The sequence below is a fragment of the Rhinoraja longicauda genome, chromosome 16, assembly GCF_053455715.1.
Source record: "Rhinoraja longicauda isolate Sanriku21f chromosome 16, sRhiLon1.1, whole genome shotgun sequence".
Classification (NCBI taxonomy): Eukaryota; Metazoa; Chordata; class Chondrichthyes; order Rajiformes; family Arhynchobatidae; genus Rhinoraja; species Rhinoraja longicauda.
In genome coordinates this window covers 42,277,282-42,297,441 of record NC_135968.1, presented here as the reverse complement: position 1 = coordinate 42,297,441, position 20,160 = coordinate 42,277,282, and the positions used below count along the sequence as shown (strand labels likewise).

Below are 20,160 nucleotides of genomic sequence, written 5' to 3'. Positions count from 1 at the left end.
CAAACGGAGCAGTTTCATAACTGTTTCTCAACTGACATGTTACAAATGGGGTTGTTGAAAAGTGATTATGCATCAGATAGTGAAAAGGAGCTTTTCAAATATATTTGGCATTTATTACCGACCTGCCATTGTTTATTTTTTCAAATCCCCTGTGAGCCTGAATTTCTGCAAAGCCATTCATCATCGAGGAAACACCTGCACATACAGTCCGATGAGATTAACATAAAATCTAGGATACCAAGCTCCGCGGCTAAAAAAAGAAATGGGAATAATGTGCTCTATAAATCTCAATTATAAATGTCACTTTCTAAAGGAATAATGCGTGAGGACGGTCACTTGTGTAATTCAACGTTGCTGATCCAGTACAAGTTTTAAACATGAGAAGCCTCGTCTTTCCAAGTAATTTTAAATTCCATCAACTTTTTTCCTGCACTTTCTAAAAAATGTCGCTTCACTAACCTTTCTCTGAGTAACCAAACCATTTTGTGCGCATTAATGGACACCATTCACCTGCTGGGCTGAACTGCAAGTACATGGACTATTGTTCATGAAAGTGAAGAATACCACACTGGAAAGCTATTTATTCACAAAATGCTGGAGTAACTCAGCAGGTCAGGCAACATCTCAGGAGAGAAGGAATGGGTGACGTTTCGGGTCGAGACCCTTCTTCACTGATGTCAGGGGGCGGGACAAAGAAAGAATATAGGTGGAGACAGGAAGACATCTAGAGCAGCAGATACAATAGATGAGGTTGGAGGAGGTGCAGGTGAACCTCTGCCACCACCTCCAACCTCATCTATTGCATCCGCTGCTCTAGATGTCAACTTCTTTACATCGGCGAAACCATACGCAGGCTCGGCGATTGTTTCGCTCAACACCTTCGCTCAGTCCGCCTTAACCAACCTGATCTCCCGGTGGCTGAGCACTTCAACTCCCCCTCCCACTCCCAGTCTGACCTTTCTGTCATGGGCCTCCTCCAGTGCCATAGTGAGGCCCACCGGAAATTGGAGGAACAGCACCTCATATTTCGCCTGGGCAGCTTGCAGCCCAGCGGTATGAACATTGACTTCTCCAACTTTAGATAGAAACCTCCCCCTTCCCAGTTCTCCCTCTATCTTCCTGTCTCCACCTATATCCTTCCTTTGTCCCGCCCCCCTGACATCAGTCTGAAGAAGGGTCTCGACCTCGAAACGTCACCCATTCCTTCTCTCCTGAAATGCTGCCTGTCCCACTGAGTCACTCAAGCATTTTGTGAATAAATACCTTCGATTTGTACCAGCATCTGCAGTTATTTTCTTACACTGGAAAGCTATTTATACCAAGCTTAAAACTTTTAGTATTCTATCTGAAAAAATTCAAAACCGTAAAATAAAGCATTAAAAAGTGCTTACAACTAAATTTAAACAATTTCAAAACATAAATGTGCTGATGGCCATTTTGATGGCCAGTTCTGATAGCTGCCACAGGCCTCGGTACTGCTCATCTCTAACTTGGGATTCACATTTTCCCCCAAGGCTTCACACTTCTTTCATACAATTTTGTGATAGCGGAATCCTGGGCCTAAAAGATAAGGGAATGAAGGCCAAGCCACCTCCAGCTCCAATGTCCTCCAGCACTGTACAAAAACATATTTACGAGGATGTTGCCAGGACTAGAGGGTCTGGGCTATAGGCAGAGGTTGAGTAGGCTGGGACTCTATTCCCTGGACTGCAGGAGGATGAGGGGAGATCTTGTAGAGGTGTATTAGGTGTATTATCATTCACATCCCAGCAAACACCATCAGCCACCCTGAAGAAGGGTCTCGACCCAAAACGTCGCCCATTCCTTCTCTCCTGAGATGCTGCCTGACCTGCTGAGTTACTCCAGCATTTTGTGAATAAATACCTTCGATTTGTACCAGCATCTGCAGGTATTTTCTTACACCATCAGCCACCCATTCATAACCCAGGGACATTTACCAATTTCCCATTACATAATATCTCAGGAGACCACAGATTGGCGCTGAGCATTTTCACAAGCAAAGGCATGCTACCAAATCCTCCTCTCGCAACACCAGCCTTGGTGAGACGGGTGGACTTGGCTTCGCAACTTCATATTTTGCAAAAGGAACACCGAGTGATCAATTTTGCTTTTTAGTTTAGAGATAAAGCACAGAAACAGGTCCTTTGGCCCACCGAGTCTGCACCGACCAGCAATCCCCGCACATCAACCTACACACACTAGGGCCCAGTTTACATTTACACCAAGCCAATTAACCTACAAATCTTTACGTCTTTGGAGTGTGGGAGGAAACCGAACAACTCGGAGAAAACCCACGCAAGCCAACGGGGAGAACGTACAAACTCTGTTTAGACAGCACCTGAAGTCAGGATTGAACCCGGGTCTCCGGCGTTGTAAGGCAGTAGCTCTACCACTACGCCCATCAATGATGATGCTATCTTACATGTTCCCAGTGCTGGAAATCAGACCAAAGTGACAAGGGTGAGGCAGGATGTATTTTTATTTCAATTTCTAAGATGTGGTCATCACCGGTACGGTCAGAATTTATTGCCCTTCCCAAACTGCCCATAAACTGGTGATAGCAGCCACCTTATTGAAATACTGCAGCTTTTCTTTGTGAAATTACACCTCTGTTGTGCTGTTTTACAGAAATACGGCTCACCCTGCCTCACCTGACTGAGCCATTCAACCTGAGGGACGGACTGCACAGCGTCCTCAGGCAAGATAAAGGGCAGAGAGAACTTCTTCCTAATTGTTAATCGTCATGGTGCTCGGACATGGAGGTCCTGGCGACCTCCTGCTCCCCAGAACCTGAATATCTTATGGTCCCTACTACCTGCCACGGGAATTAACTTCAGTTATCCTGACAACAGTCCACAGCCCACCCCTTGTTGATGCTAAGCTGCACACCGTCTCCAACAGCCTTGAAATAAAGTACTCCAAGGCCTTGTTCAATAATACAGATGCTCCTCGACTTACGATGCTTCGACTTACGATATTTCTACTTTACGATGGTGCAAAGGCGATACACACTCAGTAGAAACCGTACTTCCAATTTTGAATTTTGATCTTCTCCCAGGCTGGCGATATGCGGTACGATACTCTCTCGTGATGCCGGGCAACGGCAGCGAGCCGCAGCTCCCAGGCAGCCTCGCCATCACGAGTGTAAACAACCCATACTCTACAGTGTACTGCTTAACACTTTATTATACAGTAGACTTTGTGTTAGATGATTTTGCCCAACTGTAGGCTAATGCAAGTGTTCTGAGCACATTTAAGTTGGGCTAGGCTAGGCTATGATGTTGGGTAGGTTAGGTGGCTATGATGTTGGGTAGGTTAGGTGGCTATGATGTTCGGTGGGTTAGGTGGCTATAATGTTTGGTAGGTTAGGTGGCTATGATGTTGGGTAGGTTAGGTGGCTATGATGTTGGGTAGGTTAGGTGGCTATGATGTTCGGTGGGTTAGGGGGCTATGATGTTTGGTAGGTCAGGTGTATTAAATGCATTTTCGACTTACGATATTTTCGATTTACGATGGGTTTATCGGAACGTAACTTCATCGTAAGCCGAGGAGCATCTGTAGTTGGAAAATTCAATCAGGCCAACCTCAGGAGCATGCTACCAAAATACTATCAGCATGTCTCCTGCCCAACCAGAGGCCCCAATACCCTCTACCACAGCTGCACATTGTTTTCTGACATTTCTATCTACCATTTTTCTGCAAAGACATTTATTTGTAAACCCGCTTTGTACTTTTTCACCTGACTTTCCAAATGCCACTGTTCCTCCTAATGCAGTATTGCAGCCCCTCATCGAGGCATGGCAGGGTTCTGTTCCTGAGAACCGTTTGTGACCCGGACAGTTTGCAAGCAGTGCAGGAATGTGTCAGTGAGCAGAGTTCTCACACAACAGAGGATGTTTGCAGCCACACAGCTGCCATCAAATCTATCCTGTGGTCTCCCATACGAACAGTTGTATGTGCGGACTGCACATAAATCAGACATTCGTAAGCTGGGGAAGACCTCTCGGTATTTGTAACCCAAATCTATTTCTGCTGGAAATGAATAGCCATATTTATCCTAAATCGACAGACATGCCGGAAAACATTAAAATCCAAACATTGATCAACCACGTCTCGCCCACAAGCTCAAAACACAGTTTTAGTACAAGTTTCTTGTACATGCATTAGATCTGAAGAAGGGTCTCGACCCGAAACGTCACCCGTTCCTTCTCTCCGGAGATGCTGCCTCTCCCACTGAGTTACACCAGCATTTTGTGTCTATCTTTAGATCTCAGCATTGCTCAATGAATATCGAGAAAGCTTCAAATCTTTTGTGTCAAAAGATGATTGCAGGATGCAACTTTTTGGGCAAAAATTATTAGGAAGCAGTAACTAAAGTAGAAAAATGTGCATAGTTTCTGCTACTTCTGCTGTGCCGGACACTCAGAGTAAATATTCCATCCCTGGACATCCACATCAGAGCACTTGTAATATTTTTATCTTCTGTTATTCTTGGGACATCACAAGTTTACGAGTGCCAACATTTTGTGAATGAAAATAAAGCGACTAGGCTTGTACACACTGGAATTTGGAAGGATGAGAGGAGATCTTATCGAAACGTATAAGATTATTAAGGGGTTGGACACATTAGAAGCAGGAAACATGTTCCCAATGTTGGGGGAGTCCAGAACAAGGGGCCACAGTTTAAGAATAAGGGGTAGGCCATTTAGAACAGAGATGAGGAAGAACGTTTTCAGTCAGAGAGTTGTAAATCTGTGGAATTCTCTGCCTCAGAAGGCAGTGGAGGCCAATTCTCTGAATGCATTCAAGAGAGAGCTAGATAGAGCTCTTAAGGACAGCGGAGTCAGGGTGTATGGGGAGAAGGCAGGAACGGGGTACTGATTGAGAATGATCAGCCATGATCACATTAAATGGCGGTGCTGGCTCGAAGGGCCGAATGGCCTCCTCCTGCACCTATTGTCTATTGTCTATTGTCTAAAGCACTAAAAATCTAAAATAAAATGTGATGCTGAGCCGTGTGGGCTGGACACCAGTGTACTCGACTTCCTGGGGTACAGCCCCACAAATCTAAGTTCCAATTTATACTGAAATATTTTTCCATTAAGACTTCAACTTGTACCTACAAAAGTAATTCATAGGAAGCTAAACTAATATGTCATATGCACTGGATCCATCAAATATACCTTCAAATTTCCAAACTCCTAATTTTCACATGAAATTACTTTTTGTTTTGTGATTTCAGTCAGTGCTTTAGCTATTATTTCTTCAACCAGTTAGCATCCACACATTTTCCATGGGGTGAATATCTGTGCCCCTCCCCTACCCTAGTTCTCCAACTGGGTTCACCGCCTCCTGATTAGTTTTACTGATTGTGTGCATCATGGTCGTCTTCCCCTCAGCTGTCAACGAACCAGACTGCATTTCCCTGAACCCCATCTGCTTTGATCTGTCATTTGCCCTTTCTCCACTGACTATCGGTCTGCGTAAGGAGTATAAGAAAATAACTGCAGATGCTGGTACAAATCGAAGGTATTTAATCACAAAATGCTGGAGTAACTCAGCAGGTCGGGCAGCATCTCGGGAGAGAAGGAATGGGTGACGTTTCGGGTCGAGACCCTTCTTCAGACTGGTCTGGTCTGGGTAAGGACTTCGGCCCGAGACGTCACCCATTCCTTCTATCCAGAGGTGTTGCCGGTCCCTCTGAGTTACTCCAGAATTTTGTGACTATCTTCATTTTAAACCAGCATCTGCAGTTCCTTCCTCCACACACACATATATATATAATATTCATTCATATATATTTATAAATATATATTTATTCATTCATATATTTACACACACAAACAAAAAATATATGCAGTGTATATATATATGTGTATTACATAAATGTGTGTATGTATATGAACACACACTGAACGTTTTTCTCGTTTCTCGTGCCAAACCACCCCTTCCCTGGGCACTTTCCCCTGCAACCGAAGGAGATGCAACACCTGTCCCTTTACCTCCCCCCTCAACTCCATCCAAGGACCCAAACAGTCTTTCCAGGTGAGACAGAGGTTCACCTGCACCTCCTCCAACCTCATCTACTGCATCCGCTGCTCTAGATGTCAACTTCTTTACATCGGCGAAACCAAACGCAGGCTCGGCGATCGCTTCGCTCAACACCTTCGCTCAATCCACTTTAACCAACCTGATCTCCCGGTGGCTGAGCACTTCAACTCCCCCTCCCACTCCCAGTCTGACCTTTCTGTCATGGGCCTCCTTCAGTGCCATAGTGAGACCCACCGGAAATTGGAGGAACAGCACCTCATATTTGGGCAGCTTGCAGCCCAGTGGTATGAACATTGACTTCTCTAACTTTAGATAGTTCCTCTGTCCCTCTCTTCCCCTCCCCCTCCTCAGTTCGTCCTCTATCTTCCTGTTTCCACCTATATCCTTCCTTTGTCCCGCCCCTCTGACATCAGTCTGAACAAGGGTCTCGACCCGAAATGTCACCCATTCCTTCTCTCCTGAGATGCTGCCTGACCTGCTGAGTTACTCCAGCATTTTGTGAATAAATTTCTCGTTTATTCTCTTGTTTACAGTGCACTATGTTGACATATTCTGTTGTGCTTCTTTCTGGGACATGTAACAATAAAACACTCTTGACTTTTGAATATCTTGAGACGTTCAAAATGGTGGTGAGGATGCAGAAGCTTCCATTTAGGGCAGCATTCTGCTATACGCCATATAACAACCAAAACAAATCAACCCAAATAAAACAGGTCAATAAATGGGCAAATAAACCTAAATCCAGTGTGAGGTCTTTATTCTTCGGAGCGTAGAAGGTTGAGGGGGTCTTGATAGAGGTTTTTTAAATTTTGAGAGGGACGGACAGAGTTGACGTGGGTAGGCTTTTCCCTTTGAGAGTGGGGAAGATTCTAACAAGGGGACATAGCTTCAGAATTGAGGGACAAAAGTTTAGGGGTAACATGAGGGGTAACTTCGTTACTCAGAGGGTGGTGGCTGTATGGAATGGGCTTCCGGTGGAAGTGGTTGAGGCAGGCTCGATTTTATTATTTAAGAGTAAATTGTATAGGTATATGGATAAGAGGGGATTAGAGGGTTATGGTCTGAGTGCAGGTAGATGAGACTAGGTCAGGGAGAGTGGTCGGCGTGGACTGGTAGGGCCGAACGGGCCTGTTTCCGTGCTGTAGTTGTTATATGGTTATATGGTTATATGTTGCCATTGTAAGACTGCCTTACCCAGAGATAATCAATATTGAGTGCATTCTGGAAAAGCATTCTGGTCAGTGAGGGAATTCTTAAAGGGATGCTTCCTGCAATTGACTACTGGACCTTACCTGCAGGCTTGACCATAATCCTGGCCACTGGAACAGAAGCAAACAAAAACCTGGAAAGCACAACCCTGTGCTCATCAATATAGTTGCTGGAGAGATGTTCGAGAGCTTGAGGTTCCTGGGCCATACAAATCACCAACAATCTAACCTGCTCTGTCCGCACTATGCAGCGATCAAGAAAGTGCATCAGGGTACTTATTTTCACCGGCGTCCAAATAGATTTGGCAAATCCACGAGGACTTGCTCAACCTTCCGGAGATGCATTATATAAGAAGCATTCTGACGGGATGCAGCTCAGCCTAGAATGCCAACGGCTCGGCTGTTGATTGCCTGAACCTATGGAGTGTGATGCACGCAGCCCAAACCGTCACAGGCTCATCGATTCCTTCCACCTTCCATCCATCTTAATGTGCATTGCAACAAGAAGGCTGGAAATATCATCAAGGATGCCACCATTTTGGCACCATTCTGCTGTTTTGCCTTTGTCATTTTATGTATCGTTGCCCTGTATACAATTTACTCGATGGGCTTCATGCAAACAAGGATTTTCATTGCACCCTGGTGTATCTTACAATAAGCTGAATCTGAATAAAAGTAGGCTACCAGACTCCTTCAGCCTACCCAACCATTCAACACGATCATGCCTGATCTATGCTGGCCTAATTCCTCTTCTGCGCTAGTTTCCTCTAAAGCTCAATTCTTTCAAATATTGATTTGTCTCTGCCTTCAATACATCAAATGATTTGGTCACCAACACCCTTAGGAGTAGGAAATTCTCGAAGTACATTGTTCTCTAAGACAAATACTAATGCACATCAGTTTTAATGCTCCTATGCACATTGGCACAGTGGCGCAGCAGTAGAGTTGCTGCCTTACAGCGAATGCAGCGCCGGAGACTCAGGTTCGATCCTGACTACGGGCACGTCTGTACGGAGTTTGAACGTTCTCCCCGTGACCTGCGTGGGTTTTCTCCGAGATCTTCGGTTTCCTCCCACACTCCAAAGACGTACAGGTATGCAGGCTAATTGACTGGGTAAATGTTAAAAAAAATGTCCCTAGTGTGTGTAGGATAGTGTTAATGTGTGGGGATCGATGGGGGGCGTGGACTCGGTGGGCCGAAGGGCCTGTTTCCGCGCTGTATCTCTAAATCTAAATCTAAATCTAAATCTGCAGCCTCCTATTTTGTCTCTCTATCCCCGTGTTCGCTACTCTCTCATCAGTGGGAACATTTCATCATCTACCTTGTCAGGCCCCCATTCGGTTCTTCTACATTTGAATAAAATCACCCCTCATTAGAATCATAGAGTCACAGAGTGATGCAGCATGGAAACAGGCCCTTTGGCCCAACTTGCCCATACTGGCCAATATGTCCCAGCTACACTGCCCGCTTTTAGCCCATATCCCTCCAAACCTGTCCTGTCCAAGCGTAGGTTTACTAGGTTAATTCCCGGAATGGTGGGACTGTAGTATGTTGAAAGACTGGAGCGACTAGGCTTGGATACACTGGAATTTAGAAGGATGAGAGGGTGATCTTATCGAAATATATAAGATTATTGAGGGGTTGGACACGTTAGAGGCAGGAAACATGTTCCCAATGTTGGGGGAGTCCAGAACCAGGGGCCACAGTTTGAGAAAAAGGGGTAGGTCATTTAGAACGGAGATGAGGAAAAACTTTTTCAGTCAGAGAGTTGTGACTCTGTGGAATTCTCTGCCTCAGAAGGCAGTGGAGGCCAATTCTCTGAATGCATTCAAGAGAGAGCTAGATAGAGCTCTTAAGGATAGTGGAGTCAGGGGGTATGGGGAGAAGGCAGGAATGGGATACTGATTGAGAATGATCAGCCATGATCACATTGAATGGCGGTGCTGGCTCGAAGGGCCGAATGGCCTACTCCTGCACCTATTGTCTATCTGTTTCTTAAATGTTGGGATAGCCCCAGCCTCAACGACCTTCCCTGGCAGCTTGTTCCATGCACCCACCAATCTTTATGTGAAAAAGTTACCCCTCACATTCCTATTAAATCTTTTCGCCTTCACCCTAAACCTATGTCCATGTCCTCTATTCACCTACTCTGGGCAAGAGACTCTGTACATCTAACAAGAGACTCTGTGCATTCTTCCTAAATTCCCCCCCAAAATACAGACACAAACTGTTGAGCCTGTACAAACCTTTGGCAGCACAAAAATCTCATCTCAGGAATAGCCCGGTAAATCTCTTTTGCACCACCACCACTATGCTATGCTTTCCATCATTTAAGGTAAGGATAACCAATTCTGTGTACAGAATGAAGAGTGGCCTCACCAAAGCCCTGTACAAAAAAACCCCCTACCAAAGCCCAATTATTCTTACACCCCAAACCATTCAAAATAAAGGCCAAATGCCATTTGCCTCCATTACCTGGTGGACAGGTCTGGTAACATTCTGTGATTAATGTCAATACCTAGATCACTCTGAACTTCACTCATTTGTAGTCTCTCCACGTTGAAATAATAATTCACCTTTTGATTTCTCTTAGCAAAGTGCACTAACCAGTGACAGAATGGTTAATTTTCCACTCGGTTTTAATAACGGGAATAATAACTGACTGAATCAAATTTCTAAGTCTTCGAAGACTTCAACATGGAAGATACTGAACATTAATCATTCATTCATATGGTAATGTTATGTCATAAATGATAGGACTGGAATTAAGCCACTCGGCCCATCAAGTCTAGACAATAGACAATAGACAATAGGTGCAGGAGGAGGCCATTCGGCCCTTCGAGCCAGCACCGCCATTCAATGTGATCATGGCTGATCAATCTCAATCAGTACCACGTTCCTGCCTTCTCCCCATACCCCCTGACTCCGCTATCCTTAAGAGCTCTATCTAGCTCTCTCTTGAATGCATTCAGAGAATTGGCCTCCACTGCCTTCTGAGGCAGAGAATTCCACAGATTCCACAAGTCTACTCTGCCATTCAATCATGGCTGATCGATCTCTCCCTCCTAACCCCATTCTCTGGGTTTTATGTCACAAATCAAGACATCAAACTTAGAGCAGAGCTGTACTAGAGAAAAATAAAACAATTATTGGTGTTAACATTTTGAGGCAATGGAAAGCTTTTTAAGTTGTTACAGCGTCAATAATTGACCTCAATCAGCAATTTATAAGCAGCGCACAGAAACTAATAGAATCAATTTTGATTAAAACTTTCCGAAACAAGCTTTTTGATTGAATTTTCAAAACATTGTGCGAGAAAAGCATCACACAAAGGAAAAGAAAAGTAATTTTGCATTTTCCACCGTTCACAAAATTGCAAGGAATATAGGGCACAGAAACTCATACTCTGCACATTTTCAACTCTAGATAAATACCATCTTATATTGATATCCTCTGATTAGCTCTTCCCAGAATTGGAAGACCACCCCCCCTTTCACGATTCTCATAACCTCCCACATCCCAGCACTCTCCCTTTCCACGAGGAGACCTGGGGTATGGTATGTTGGCATTCATAGCAAGAGGATTTGAGTTTAGGAGCAGGGAGGTTCTGCTGCAGTTGTACAGGGCCTTGGTGAGACCGCACCTGGAGTATTGTGTGCAGTTTTGGTCTCCTAACCTGAGGAAAGACGTTCTTGCCTTAGAGGGAGTACAGAGAAGGTTCAACAGATTGATCCCTGGGATGGCGGGACTTACATATGAGGAAAGACTGGATAGACTGGGCTTGTACTCGCTGGAATTTAGAAGACTGAGGGGGGATCATATAGAAACATATAAAATTCTTAAGGGGTTGGAGAGGCTAGATGCGGGAAGATTGTTCCCGATGTTGGGGGAGTCCAGAACCAGGGGTCACAGCTTAAGGATAAGGGGGAAGTCTTTTAGGACCGAGATGAGAAAACATTTCTTCACACAGAGAGTGGTGAGTCTGTGGAATTCTCTGCCACAGAAGGTAGTTGAGGCCAGTTCATTGGCTATATTTAAGAGGGAGTTAGATGTGGCCCTTTTTGCTAAAGGGATCAGGGGGTATGGAGAGAAGGCAGGTACAGGCTACTGAGCTGAATGATCAGCCATGATCATATTGAATGGCGGTGCAGGCACGAAGGGCCGAATGGCCTACTCCTGCACCTATTTTCTATGTTTCTATGTTTCTATGTTTCATCATGAGTATTTCGACCCACCTCAAAAGTGTTGCCAGTAACGTCGAATTCTGGAGGAACAAACGCACCTTCTGGGTCATCTGTAAATAAGCAACGAGGAAAATCAATCACAAGTTTAGAAGATGCGGCCATATGGTTTGAATGTTATTAACTGTATAATATGTGTGCTTTGAAAACCTTGAAATGTCTTAGTTTTCTTTATTTTCCTTCTTCTGAGGCTACTTCCTCTTGAAGATACTCAAAGGCCAGAGGTGTAAGAAAATAACTGCAGATGCTGGTACAAATCGAAGGTATTTATTCACAAAATGCTGGAGTAACTCAGCAGGTCAGGCAGCATCTCAGGAGAGAAGGAATGGGCGACGTTTCGGGTCGAGACCCTTCTTCAGACTGATGTCAGGGGGGCGGGACAAAGGAAGGATATAGGCGGAGACAGGAAGACAGTGGGAGATCTGGGAAGGGGGAGGGGAAGAGAGGGACAGAGGAACTATCTAAAGTTGGAGAAGTCAGTGTTCATACCACTGGGCTGCAAGCTGCCCAGCGAAATATAAGGTGCTGTTCCTCCAATTTCCGGTGGGACTCACTATGGCACTGGAGGAGGCCCATGACAGAAAGGTCAGACTGGGAATGGGAGGGGGAGTTGAAGTGCTCAGCCACCGGGAGATCAGTTTGGTTAATGCAGACCGAGCGCAGGTGTTGAGCGAAGCGATCGCTGAGCTTGTGCTTGGTTTCGCCGACGTAAATAAGTTGACATCTGGAGCAGCGGATGCAATAGATGAGGTTGGAGGAGGTGCAGGTGAACTTCTGTCTCACCTGGAAAGACTGTTTGGGTCCTTAGATGGAATTGAGGGGGGAGGTAAAGGGACAGGTGTTGCATCTCGTGCGGTTGCAGGGGAAAGCGCCCGGGGATGGTGTGGTTTGGGTAGGAAGGGACGAGTGGACCAGGGAGTTACGGAGGGAACTGGCTCTGTAAAATAAAAGGCCAGAGGTAATCTGCATGGAAAGCAAGCCAGCAAGAAGCTTAATCCCAAAGACCTGTTTGTGGGTGATGTTACTTTAAATGAGCCACATGGAGATTGGAACTGTCGATGTTAACGGTTTTAGTATTTAGCAGACGTAGAGAATTAAATGGATACCTGGTGGAAGATGCTCCCTTCAACTCATATCTAAAAAGCCTTGCTGAATTCAAAATACCCCGAGGCTTTATATTCTTTAAGCACAAAGGTGCAGCTGATTAATGTAATTTCAGATTCACCATTCTGGGTGTGAGCAAATGGCTCTGTAAAATTACATTATTTTCAATCGGAGGGCATTTCAACTTGTAAGAACACCTCTGCATATGTGAAGGAAACCCCAGAGAATGCACATGGTGGAATCTTGAACAAAAGAACAGTGTTGGTGGAACTCAGTGGGTCAGGCAGCACCTGCGCAGTGAATGCACTGATAGCATTTTGGGGCAGAACCTTTCTTCAGGCTGATTGGAGATGTGGGGGGGGGGTTGGGGAAAGCTGGAAAAGAGAGGTGGGGCGGGACAAGGTCTGGGAAGTGATAGGTGAATACAGGTGGGTGGTTAGTTGGCAGACGCGTGGAGTAGGTGACAAAACCTTGATGTGAAAAGGAGACAAAAAGGTGTCTGATATGGAGAGAAGAGGAGGAATGAAATATGAAGCCAGGAGGGAGGGATGTGCTTGGAAGGGGATAAGGGGAAGGGGAAGAGGCGGGAATAAAAGGGAAAATAAAATGGACATAATAATAATAATAATAATAATAATAAGCATTTATTTTATATAGCGCCTTATCGGGAGCTCAAAGCGCTTTACAAGAACAATCATAACATAAAAACAAACAGACAAACTATCCTAACGGAGAAGCGGCGAATAAACAACGCCAGCGTCCTCTCACGTCAGGGTCCGGCAGTAGACAACAAAATGCACAGGACACACAGATACAATTTTTACATAAACAGCCATCACAGTGATTGCTCTAGGCACACCCTCACTGTGATGGAAGGCAAAGAAAAGTCTTATCTCCTCCTCATTCTTCTCCCGTGGGGACTTGAGGATGGGCCATGTGTACGAAGGTGTAATAGACAATAGACAATAGACAATAGGTGCAGGAGTAGGCCATTCGGCCCTTCGAGCCAGCACCACCATTCAATGTGATCGTGGCTGATCATTCTCAATCAGTACCCCGTTCCTGCCTTCTCCCCATACCCCCTGACTCCGTTATCCTTAAGAGCTCTATCTAGCTCTCTCTTGAATGCTTTCAGAGAATTGGCGTCCACTGCCTTCTGAGGCAGAGAATTCCATAGATTTACAACTCTCTGACTGAAAAAGTTTTTCCTCATCTCTGTTCTAAATGGCCTACCCCTTATTCTTAAACTGTGGCCCCTGGTTCTGAACTCCCCCAACATTGGGAACATGTTTCCTGCCTCTAACGTGTCCAACCCCTTAATAATCTTATATGTTTCGATAAGATCCCCTCTCATCCTTCTAAATTCCAGTGTATACAAGCCTAGTCGCTCCAGTCTTTCAACATACGACAGCCCCGCCAATCCGGGAATTAACCTAGTAAACCTACGCTGCACGCCCTCAATAGCAAGAATATCCTTCCTCAAATTTGGAGACCAAAACTGCACACAGTACTCCAGGTGCGGTCTCACTAGGGCCCTGTACAACTGCAGAAGGACCTCTTTGTTCCTAAGAAGGACCTATTTGCTCCTGTGTAGGGCGGCTTAGTTGGGGCGGGGTTGCGTAGGTTGCAAGATTGTCACAGAAATGTGTGCGCACTGAGTTTGGGGGTAACAAGAAAGGGTGGGAGGGTAGGATGGATATTATTTGAAATTACAGAATTCAATGTGAACACCGTTGGATAGTAAGCTACCCAAGCAGAATACGATATCGGCTCTCTTTCAGGTGGACTCACTCTGGCAATGAAGGAGGCCAAGGGCAGAATGGTCAGAATGGGAAGGGGAGTGAGAATGGTGAGCAGCTGGGAGATCCAGCAGGCCCTTGGCAGGCAGAGCACGAGTGTTTGGCGAGACAGTTGCCTAGTCCATGCCTGGTCTCGATGTAAATGAGACCAAATCAGGAGCACTGAATTCAGTAGACAAGGCTTGACGAAGTGTGTATGAACTTGCCTCACCTGGAAGGACTGCTGGAGTCCCTGGAGGGAAGTCACTGGAGGAACAGCACCTCATATTTTACATGGGTAGCTCACAACTCAACAGTATGAATATTTAAGGTAGACACAAAGTGCTGGAGTAACTCAGCGGGACAGGCGGAGAGAAGGAATGGGTGATGTTTCGGGTCGAGACCCTTCTTCAGACTCAGAATATTTAATTCTCCAATGAGTCAGCCTCAGTTTCAGTTCAGTTTATTGTCACGTGTACCGAGGTACAGTGAAAAGCTTTTGTTGCGTGCTAGCCAGTCAGTAGAAAGACAGTCGAGCCATTTATAGTGTAAGGGAATGTAAGGGAATATAAATTCATAGCGTAAGGGAATATAAGGGAACATAATAAGGGAATATAGATGCATGATAAGGGAGTCAGCATGGTGGGGGTGAAAGAAAGACCTACAGTGCCACTGTGATATGGATCAAAGTGATATTCTACACTCTGTATCCTCCCCTTTGGTCTGTCTATTATACTTGAGTTTGACTTGAATATATCAGATCTGTTTGGATCGCATGCAAAACAAAGCTTTTCATTGTCCTCGGTACATGTAACAATAATAAACTTAAACCAAGACTACTGGGGAGGAGGGGATGGGCTGGGCTGGGGTGGAGTGGTATGAGCTTGTGGAGAACACTGGCAGCGGGGCCAAGAGGAATGGGAAACAATAAACGATTAAAAGTTAAAGGTGGTACCCACTAAAGAGGAAGTTGAACATCTCAAATTTACTACCAGAGGCCCAAGGAAGCAGGATCCCTTAAAATAATACAGAACTTGGACTTTGACCTTCTGCAGACTGAAATCAAATAAGCATTGCATGTCATTTGACATCATCTAGCAAGCGCACTGGCTTCTGTGTGCAATGATGCTGTAAGTGCAGAAAATCTGGCAACAATTATGTCTCCATAGCCAAGAGCAAGACCCCAACCCCCTCTACCAATGAAAACATTTGGCCATACCTTGCCTTGTATTTCCCATGTTTAAAAGAGCACGTTGAAAAACCTGCAATTGTAGCATTAATGAAGTTCAGATTTATACTCCCAAAGCACCTATTGGATGGCACAGTGGTAGAATTGCTGCCTTACAACGCTAGAGGCCTGGGTTCGATCCAGACAACAGGTGCTGTCTGTGTGTAATTTGTACATTCTCTCCGTGACCGCATGGGTTTTCCCTGAGTGCTCCGGTTTCCTCCCACTCTCCAAAACGTACATATTTGTCGGTCAATTGGCTTTGATTAAAATGGTAAATTGTCCCTCGTGTGCAGGATAGTGCTAGTGTACGGGGATCGCTGGTCGGTGCGGACTTGGTGGGCTGCAGGGCCTGTTTACACACTGTATCTCTACACTAAACTAAACTAGATTTAATAAACAAAAGATATATATATATATATATATATATATATATATATATATATATATATATATATATATATATACACACACACACACGGTTATAAATGTATATAACTGTAATATATAATATATAACTATATATATATATATCCTACTCAAACCACCCCATCCCCGGGCACTTTCCATTACAACCGCACGACATGCAACACCTGTCCCTTTACCTCCCCCCTCAACTCCATCCAAGGACCCAAACAGTCTTTCCAGGTGAGACAGAGGTTCACTTGCATCTCCTCCAACCTCATCTATTGCATCCGCTGCTCCAGATGTCAACTTATTTACATCGGCGAAACCAAGCGCAGGCTCGGCGATTGCTTCACTCAACACCTGCGCTCGGTCCGCGTTGGCCAAACTGGTCTCCCGGTGGCTGAGCACTTCAACTCTCCCTCCCATTCCCAGTCCGACCTTTCTGTCATGGGCCTCCTCCAGTGCCATAGCGAGGCCCACCGGAAATTGGAGGAACAGCACCTCATATTTCGCCTGGGCAGCTTGCAGCCCAGTGGTATGAACATCGACTTCTCCAACTTTAGATAGTTCCTCTGTCCCTCTCTTCCCCTCCCCCTTCCCAGATCTCCCTCTATCTTCCTGTCTCCACCTATATCCTTCCTTTGTCCCGCCCTCCTGACATCAGTCTGAAAAAGGGTCTCGACCCGAAACGTCACCCATTCCTTCTCTCCAGAGATGCTGCCTGACCTGCTGAGTTACTCCAGCATTTTGTGAATAAATACCTTCGATTTGTACCAGCATCTGCAGTTATTTTCTTATACTCGTATATATATATATATACACACACAGTTCAGAGAAATAATATATTAGGTGTAGAAATTGTACATTCATGTTATATGCAAGGCCGTGGGTAAATGTGAAACAGCCTTGGTACTTACCACTCAGCTGCTCCATGAAGCAAACATTTCCGTTCGCGTTGAAAGCCAACGTATCTGGGGTAATGCAGAGGGTATGAAAGAGCGGAGTGTGGGCGATGCTCTTCATTGAAAGGCAACACTCTAGGCAGGCTGCCCAGATATCCTGCTCACTCAGGCAGCTATCCCGCAATGACAGGATATCTGCAAGGGACACATTCTCCTGCCAAGTAAATGAACAGGATTAATAAAAGACTTGCACTGGAAACATGGAAAAAAACAATTTCATTTTGTCTTGTCATAAACCAAGTTCATCCACTAATATTACTAACTTTCCATACCTCTGCTGTAGGTAATTAAAGGCATACGTTGAGTAGGCAGATTAAATGTTGATTAGTTTAAAGAAAACTAAATTGCATTTTAAATCATCAATATTGATATGTGCAGCATATGTATGTATTGACAATTATGTATTTTATTGCTATTAAGCATTCTACCCTGTGGAATACTGCACTTCCAAATAATCATTCAAACTTTACGGGAAAATTAAATATTGCTGGTAGTTTACTGTAGATGAACCATTTTCAGTTATGAGAGACACAAAAACCTGGAGTAACTCAGCGGGTCAGACAGAATCTCTGGAGAAAAGGAATAGTTGACGTTTCGGGTCAAGACCCTCCTTCAGAAGAAAACGTTTTAGAAACATGGAAAATAGGTGCAGGAGGAGGCCATTTTGACCCTTCGAGCCAGCACCGCCATTCATTGTGATCACGGCTGATCATCCACAATCCGTAACCCGTGCCTGCCTTCTCCCCATATCCCTTGATTCCACTAGCCCCTAGAGCTCTATCTAACTCTTCTATCCCTTGTCTGACCTGCTGAGTTGCTCCAGCTTTTTGTGTCTATCTTCGGTTTCATATTTATTTATTTCATATTTCAGATACAGCGCGGAAACAGGCCTTTTCGGCCCACCAAGTCCGCGCCGCCCAGCGATCCCTGCACACTAACACTATCCTACACACACTAGGGACAATTTTTACATTTACCCAGTCAATTAACCTACATAGCTGTACGTCTTTGGAGTTTAACCCAGCATCTGCAGTTCCTTCCTACACATTTTCAGTTACGAGTTTATTCAAGGATTATTCGTGAAGAGCAATTATTTGGAATTACCCACAAATGATGAAAGCAACTAATTTTGCAGAACCATAAATAGAAGTAAAATGCATCAGCTTGATTATTCCATACTAACTGAAAATTAGCATTTGTTTTTGGTGATTTAGTGCTACACGCACGTCCACAATTTACCAAATGAATGTCCATTTGTAAATTCTGCACAGCTACCCCTCAAGATAACTGCACGATGCAAAGCGTGATAAAAGATTAAGCAATGGTAGAGAAGGTGCATTGTGAGGCTGCTAAACAGGGTGAGAGCCCATGGTATGAGAGGGAAAATAGAGGCATGCAGGGAAGGTCGCATGAATGGCAGAAGGGGGCTTTGTCTGGTTGGCTGCCAGTGGCCAGTGGTATTCTGCAGGGGTCGGTGTTGGGGCCGCTACTCTTCACAGTGTATATCAATGATTTGGATGATGGAATTAATGGCTTTGTGACCAGGTTTGCAGATGATACGAAGATAGCTGGAGGAGCAGGTGGTGAAGAGGAAGCAGAGAGTTTGCAGGACTTAGACAAGTTAAGAGCATGTGAAAAGAAGTGGCAGATGGAACACAGCATAGCAAAATGTGGAGTCATGCATTTTGGTAGTAGGAATAAAGGCGTAGACTATTTTCTAAATGGGAAGAGGATTCAGAAATCTGAGGTGCAAAGGGACTTGGGCATCCTGTTGCAGGATTCCCATAAGGTTAATTTGCAAGTTGAATCGGTAGTAAGGAAGCCAAATGCAATGTTAGCGTTTATTTTAAGAGAACTAGAATGTAAAAACTGGGATGTAATGTTGAGGCTTGAACACGCACTGGTCAGACTGCATTTGGAGTATTGTGGGCAGTTTTGGGCCCCATATCCGAGTAGGAATGTGCTGGCGTTGGAAAGGGTCCGGAGGAGGTTTACAGGAATGATCCTGGTTAAGGAACGATGAGCGTTTGATGGCTCAAGATGGCATTAGAAGGGTAAAGGGGACCTCATTGAAAATTACCAAACAGTGAAAGGCTTGAATGGAGTGGATGTGGAGAGGATGTTTCTACTGGTGGGAGGGTCCAGGACAAGAGGACACAGCCTCAGAATAAAAGAACTTACCTATAGAAAGGAGATATGGAGGAATTTCTTCATTCAGAGGGCGGTGAATCTGTGGAATTCACTGCCACAGACGGCTGTGGAGGCTGTCATTAGGTACGTTTTAAGCAGAGATTGACATATTCTTGATTAGTAAGGTTGTCAAAGGTTATGGGGAGAAGATAGGAGAAGGCATAATTGAATGACAGAGTAGACTCAATGGGCCGAATGGCCTAATTCTGTTCCAAGATCAAATGCATTTTTCAACATAATCAGATGGAAGATCAAAACGCCTGAAAAAAGATGTAAGTCGGATACTTCCCCTCAGTGATTCTGAAACAACTGCACTCTGCCCTCGACTTCAACATGGCAGCAGGGGAGGGAGGGGGGGGAAAGGGGGGAGAGCAGGGGGGAGAGGGGTGGGGTGAGGGGGGAGAGGGTGCTGCACCAATGCAGGAGAGGGTTGGGCTCAATGGGTCCACTTGGTCGAGTAGACCATAAATACCTGCAAATTCTCAGTATTTAGGCTGGAAAATATATCTGCAAAATGGTCTGTTGAATTTAACCGCGAGGAAAGAACAAAAAGGTGAGGTCCATGATATGGTCGAAGCCAGCCAAAACATTATGACCTGATGAGCCAAAACAAGCGGTGAAGCCTCGGCGGTGGCGGTGGCAGTGGTGGTGGAGCCTCGGCGGTCATGGTGGAGCCTCGGCGGTCATGGTGGAGCTTCGGTGGTGGTGGTGGAGCCTCAGCGGTGGCGGTGGAGCCTCGGCGGTGGAACCTCGGCGGTTGCGGTGAAGCCTCGGCGGTGGTGGTGAAGCCTCGGCGGTGGTGGTGCAGACTCGGCGGTGGCGGTGGAGCCTCGGCGGTGGTGGTGGAACCTCAGCGGTTGCGGTGAAGCCTCGGCAGTGGTGGTGCAGCCTCGGCGGTGGTGGTGCAGCCTCGGCGGTGGCGGTGGAGCCTCGGCGGTTGCGGTGAAACCTCGGCGGTCATGGTGGAG

At 45.4% G+C, this 20,160-nt stretch overlaps 1 protein-coding gene across 3 annotated transcripts in view; it reads right to left on the bottom strand.

Moving 5' to 3' along the window:
* kndc1 (kinase non-catalytic C-lobe domain containing 1) overlaps positions 1–20,160 on the bottom strand; it is a 197,380-nt gene that overhangs the window by 142,476 nt on the left and 34,744 nt on the right. For all 3 annotated transcript variants that reach the window (XM_078413701.1, XM_078413703.1, XM_078413702.1), the window contains exons 2-3: positions 16,958–17,156; positions 11,517–11,575 (exon numbers count right to left, since the gene is read on the bottom strand). In XM_078413701.1, coding sequence (XP_078269827.1) covers positions 11,517–11,575; positions 16,958–17,156 — 258 coding nt within the window. The remainder of the gene's footprint in view (positions 1–11,516; positions 11,576–16,957; positions 17,157–20,160) is intronic.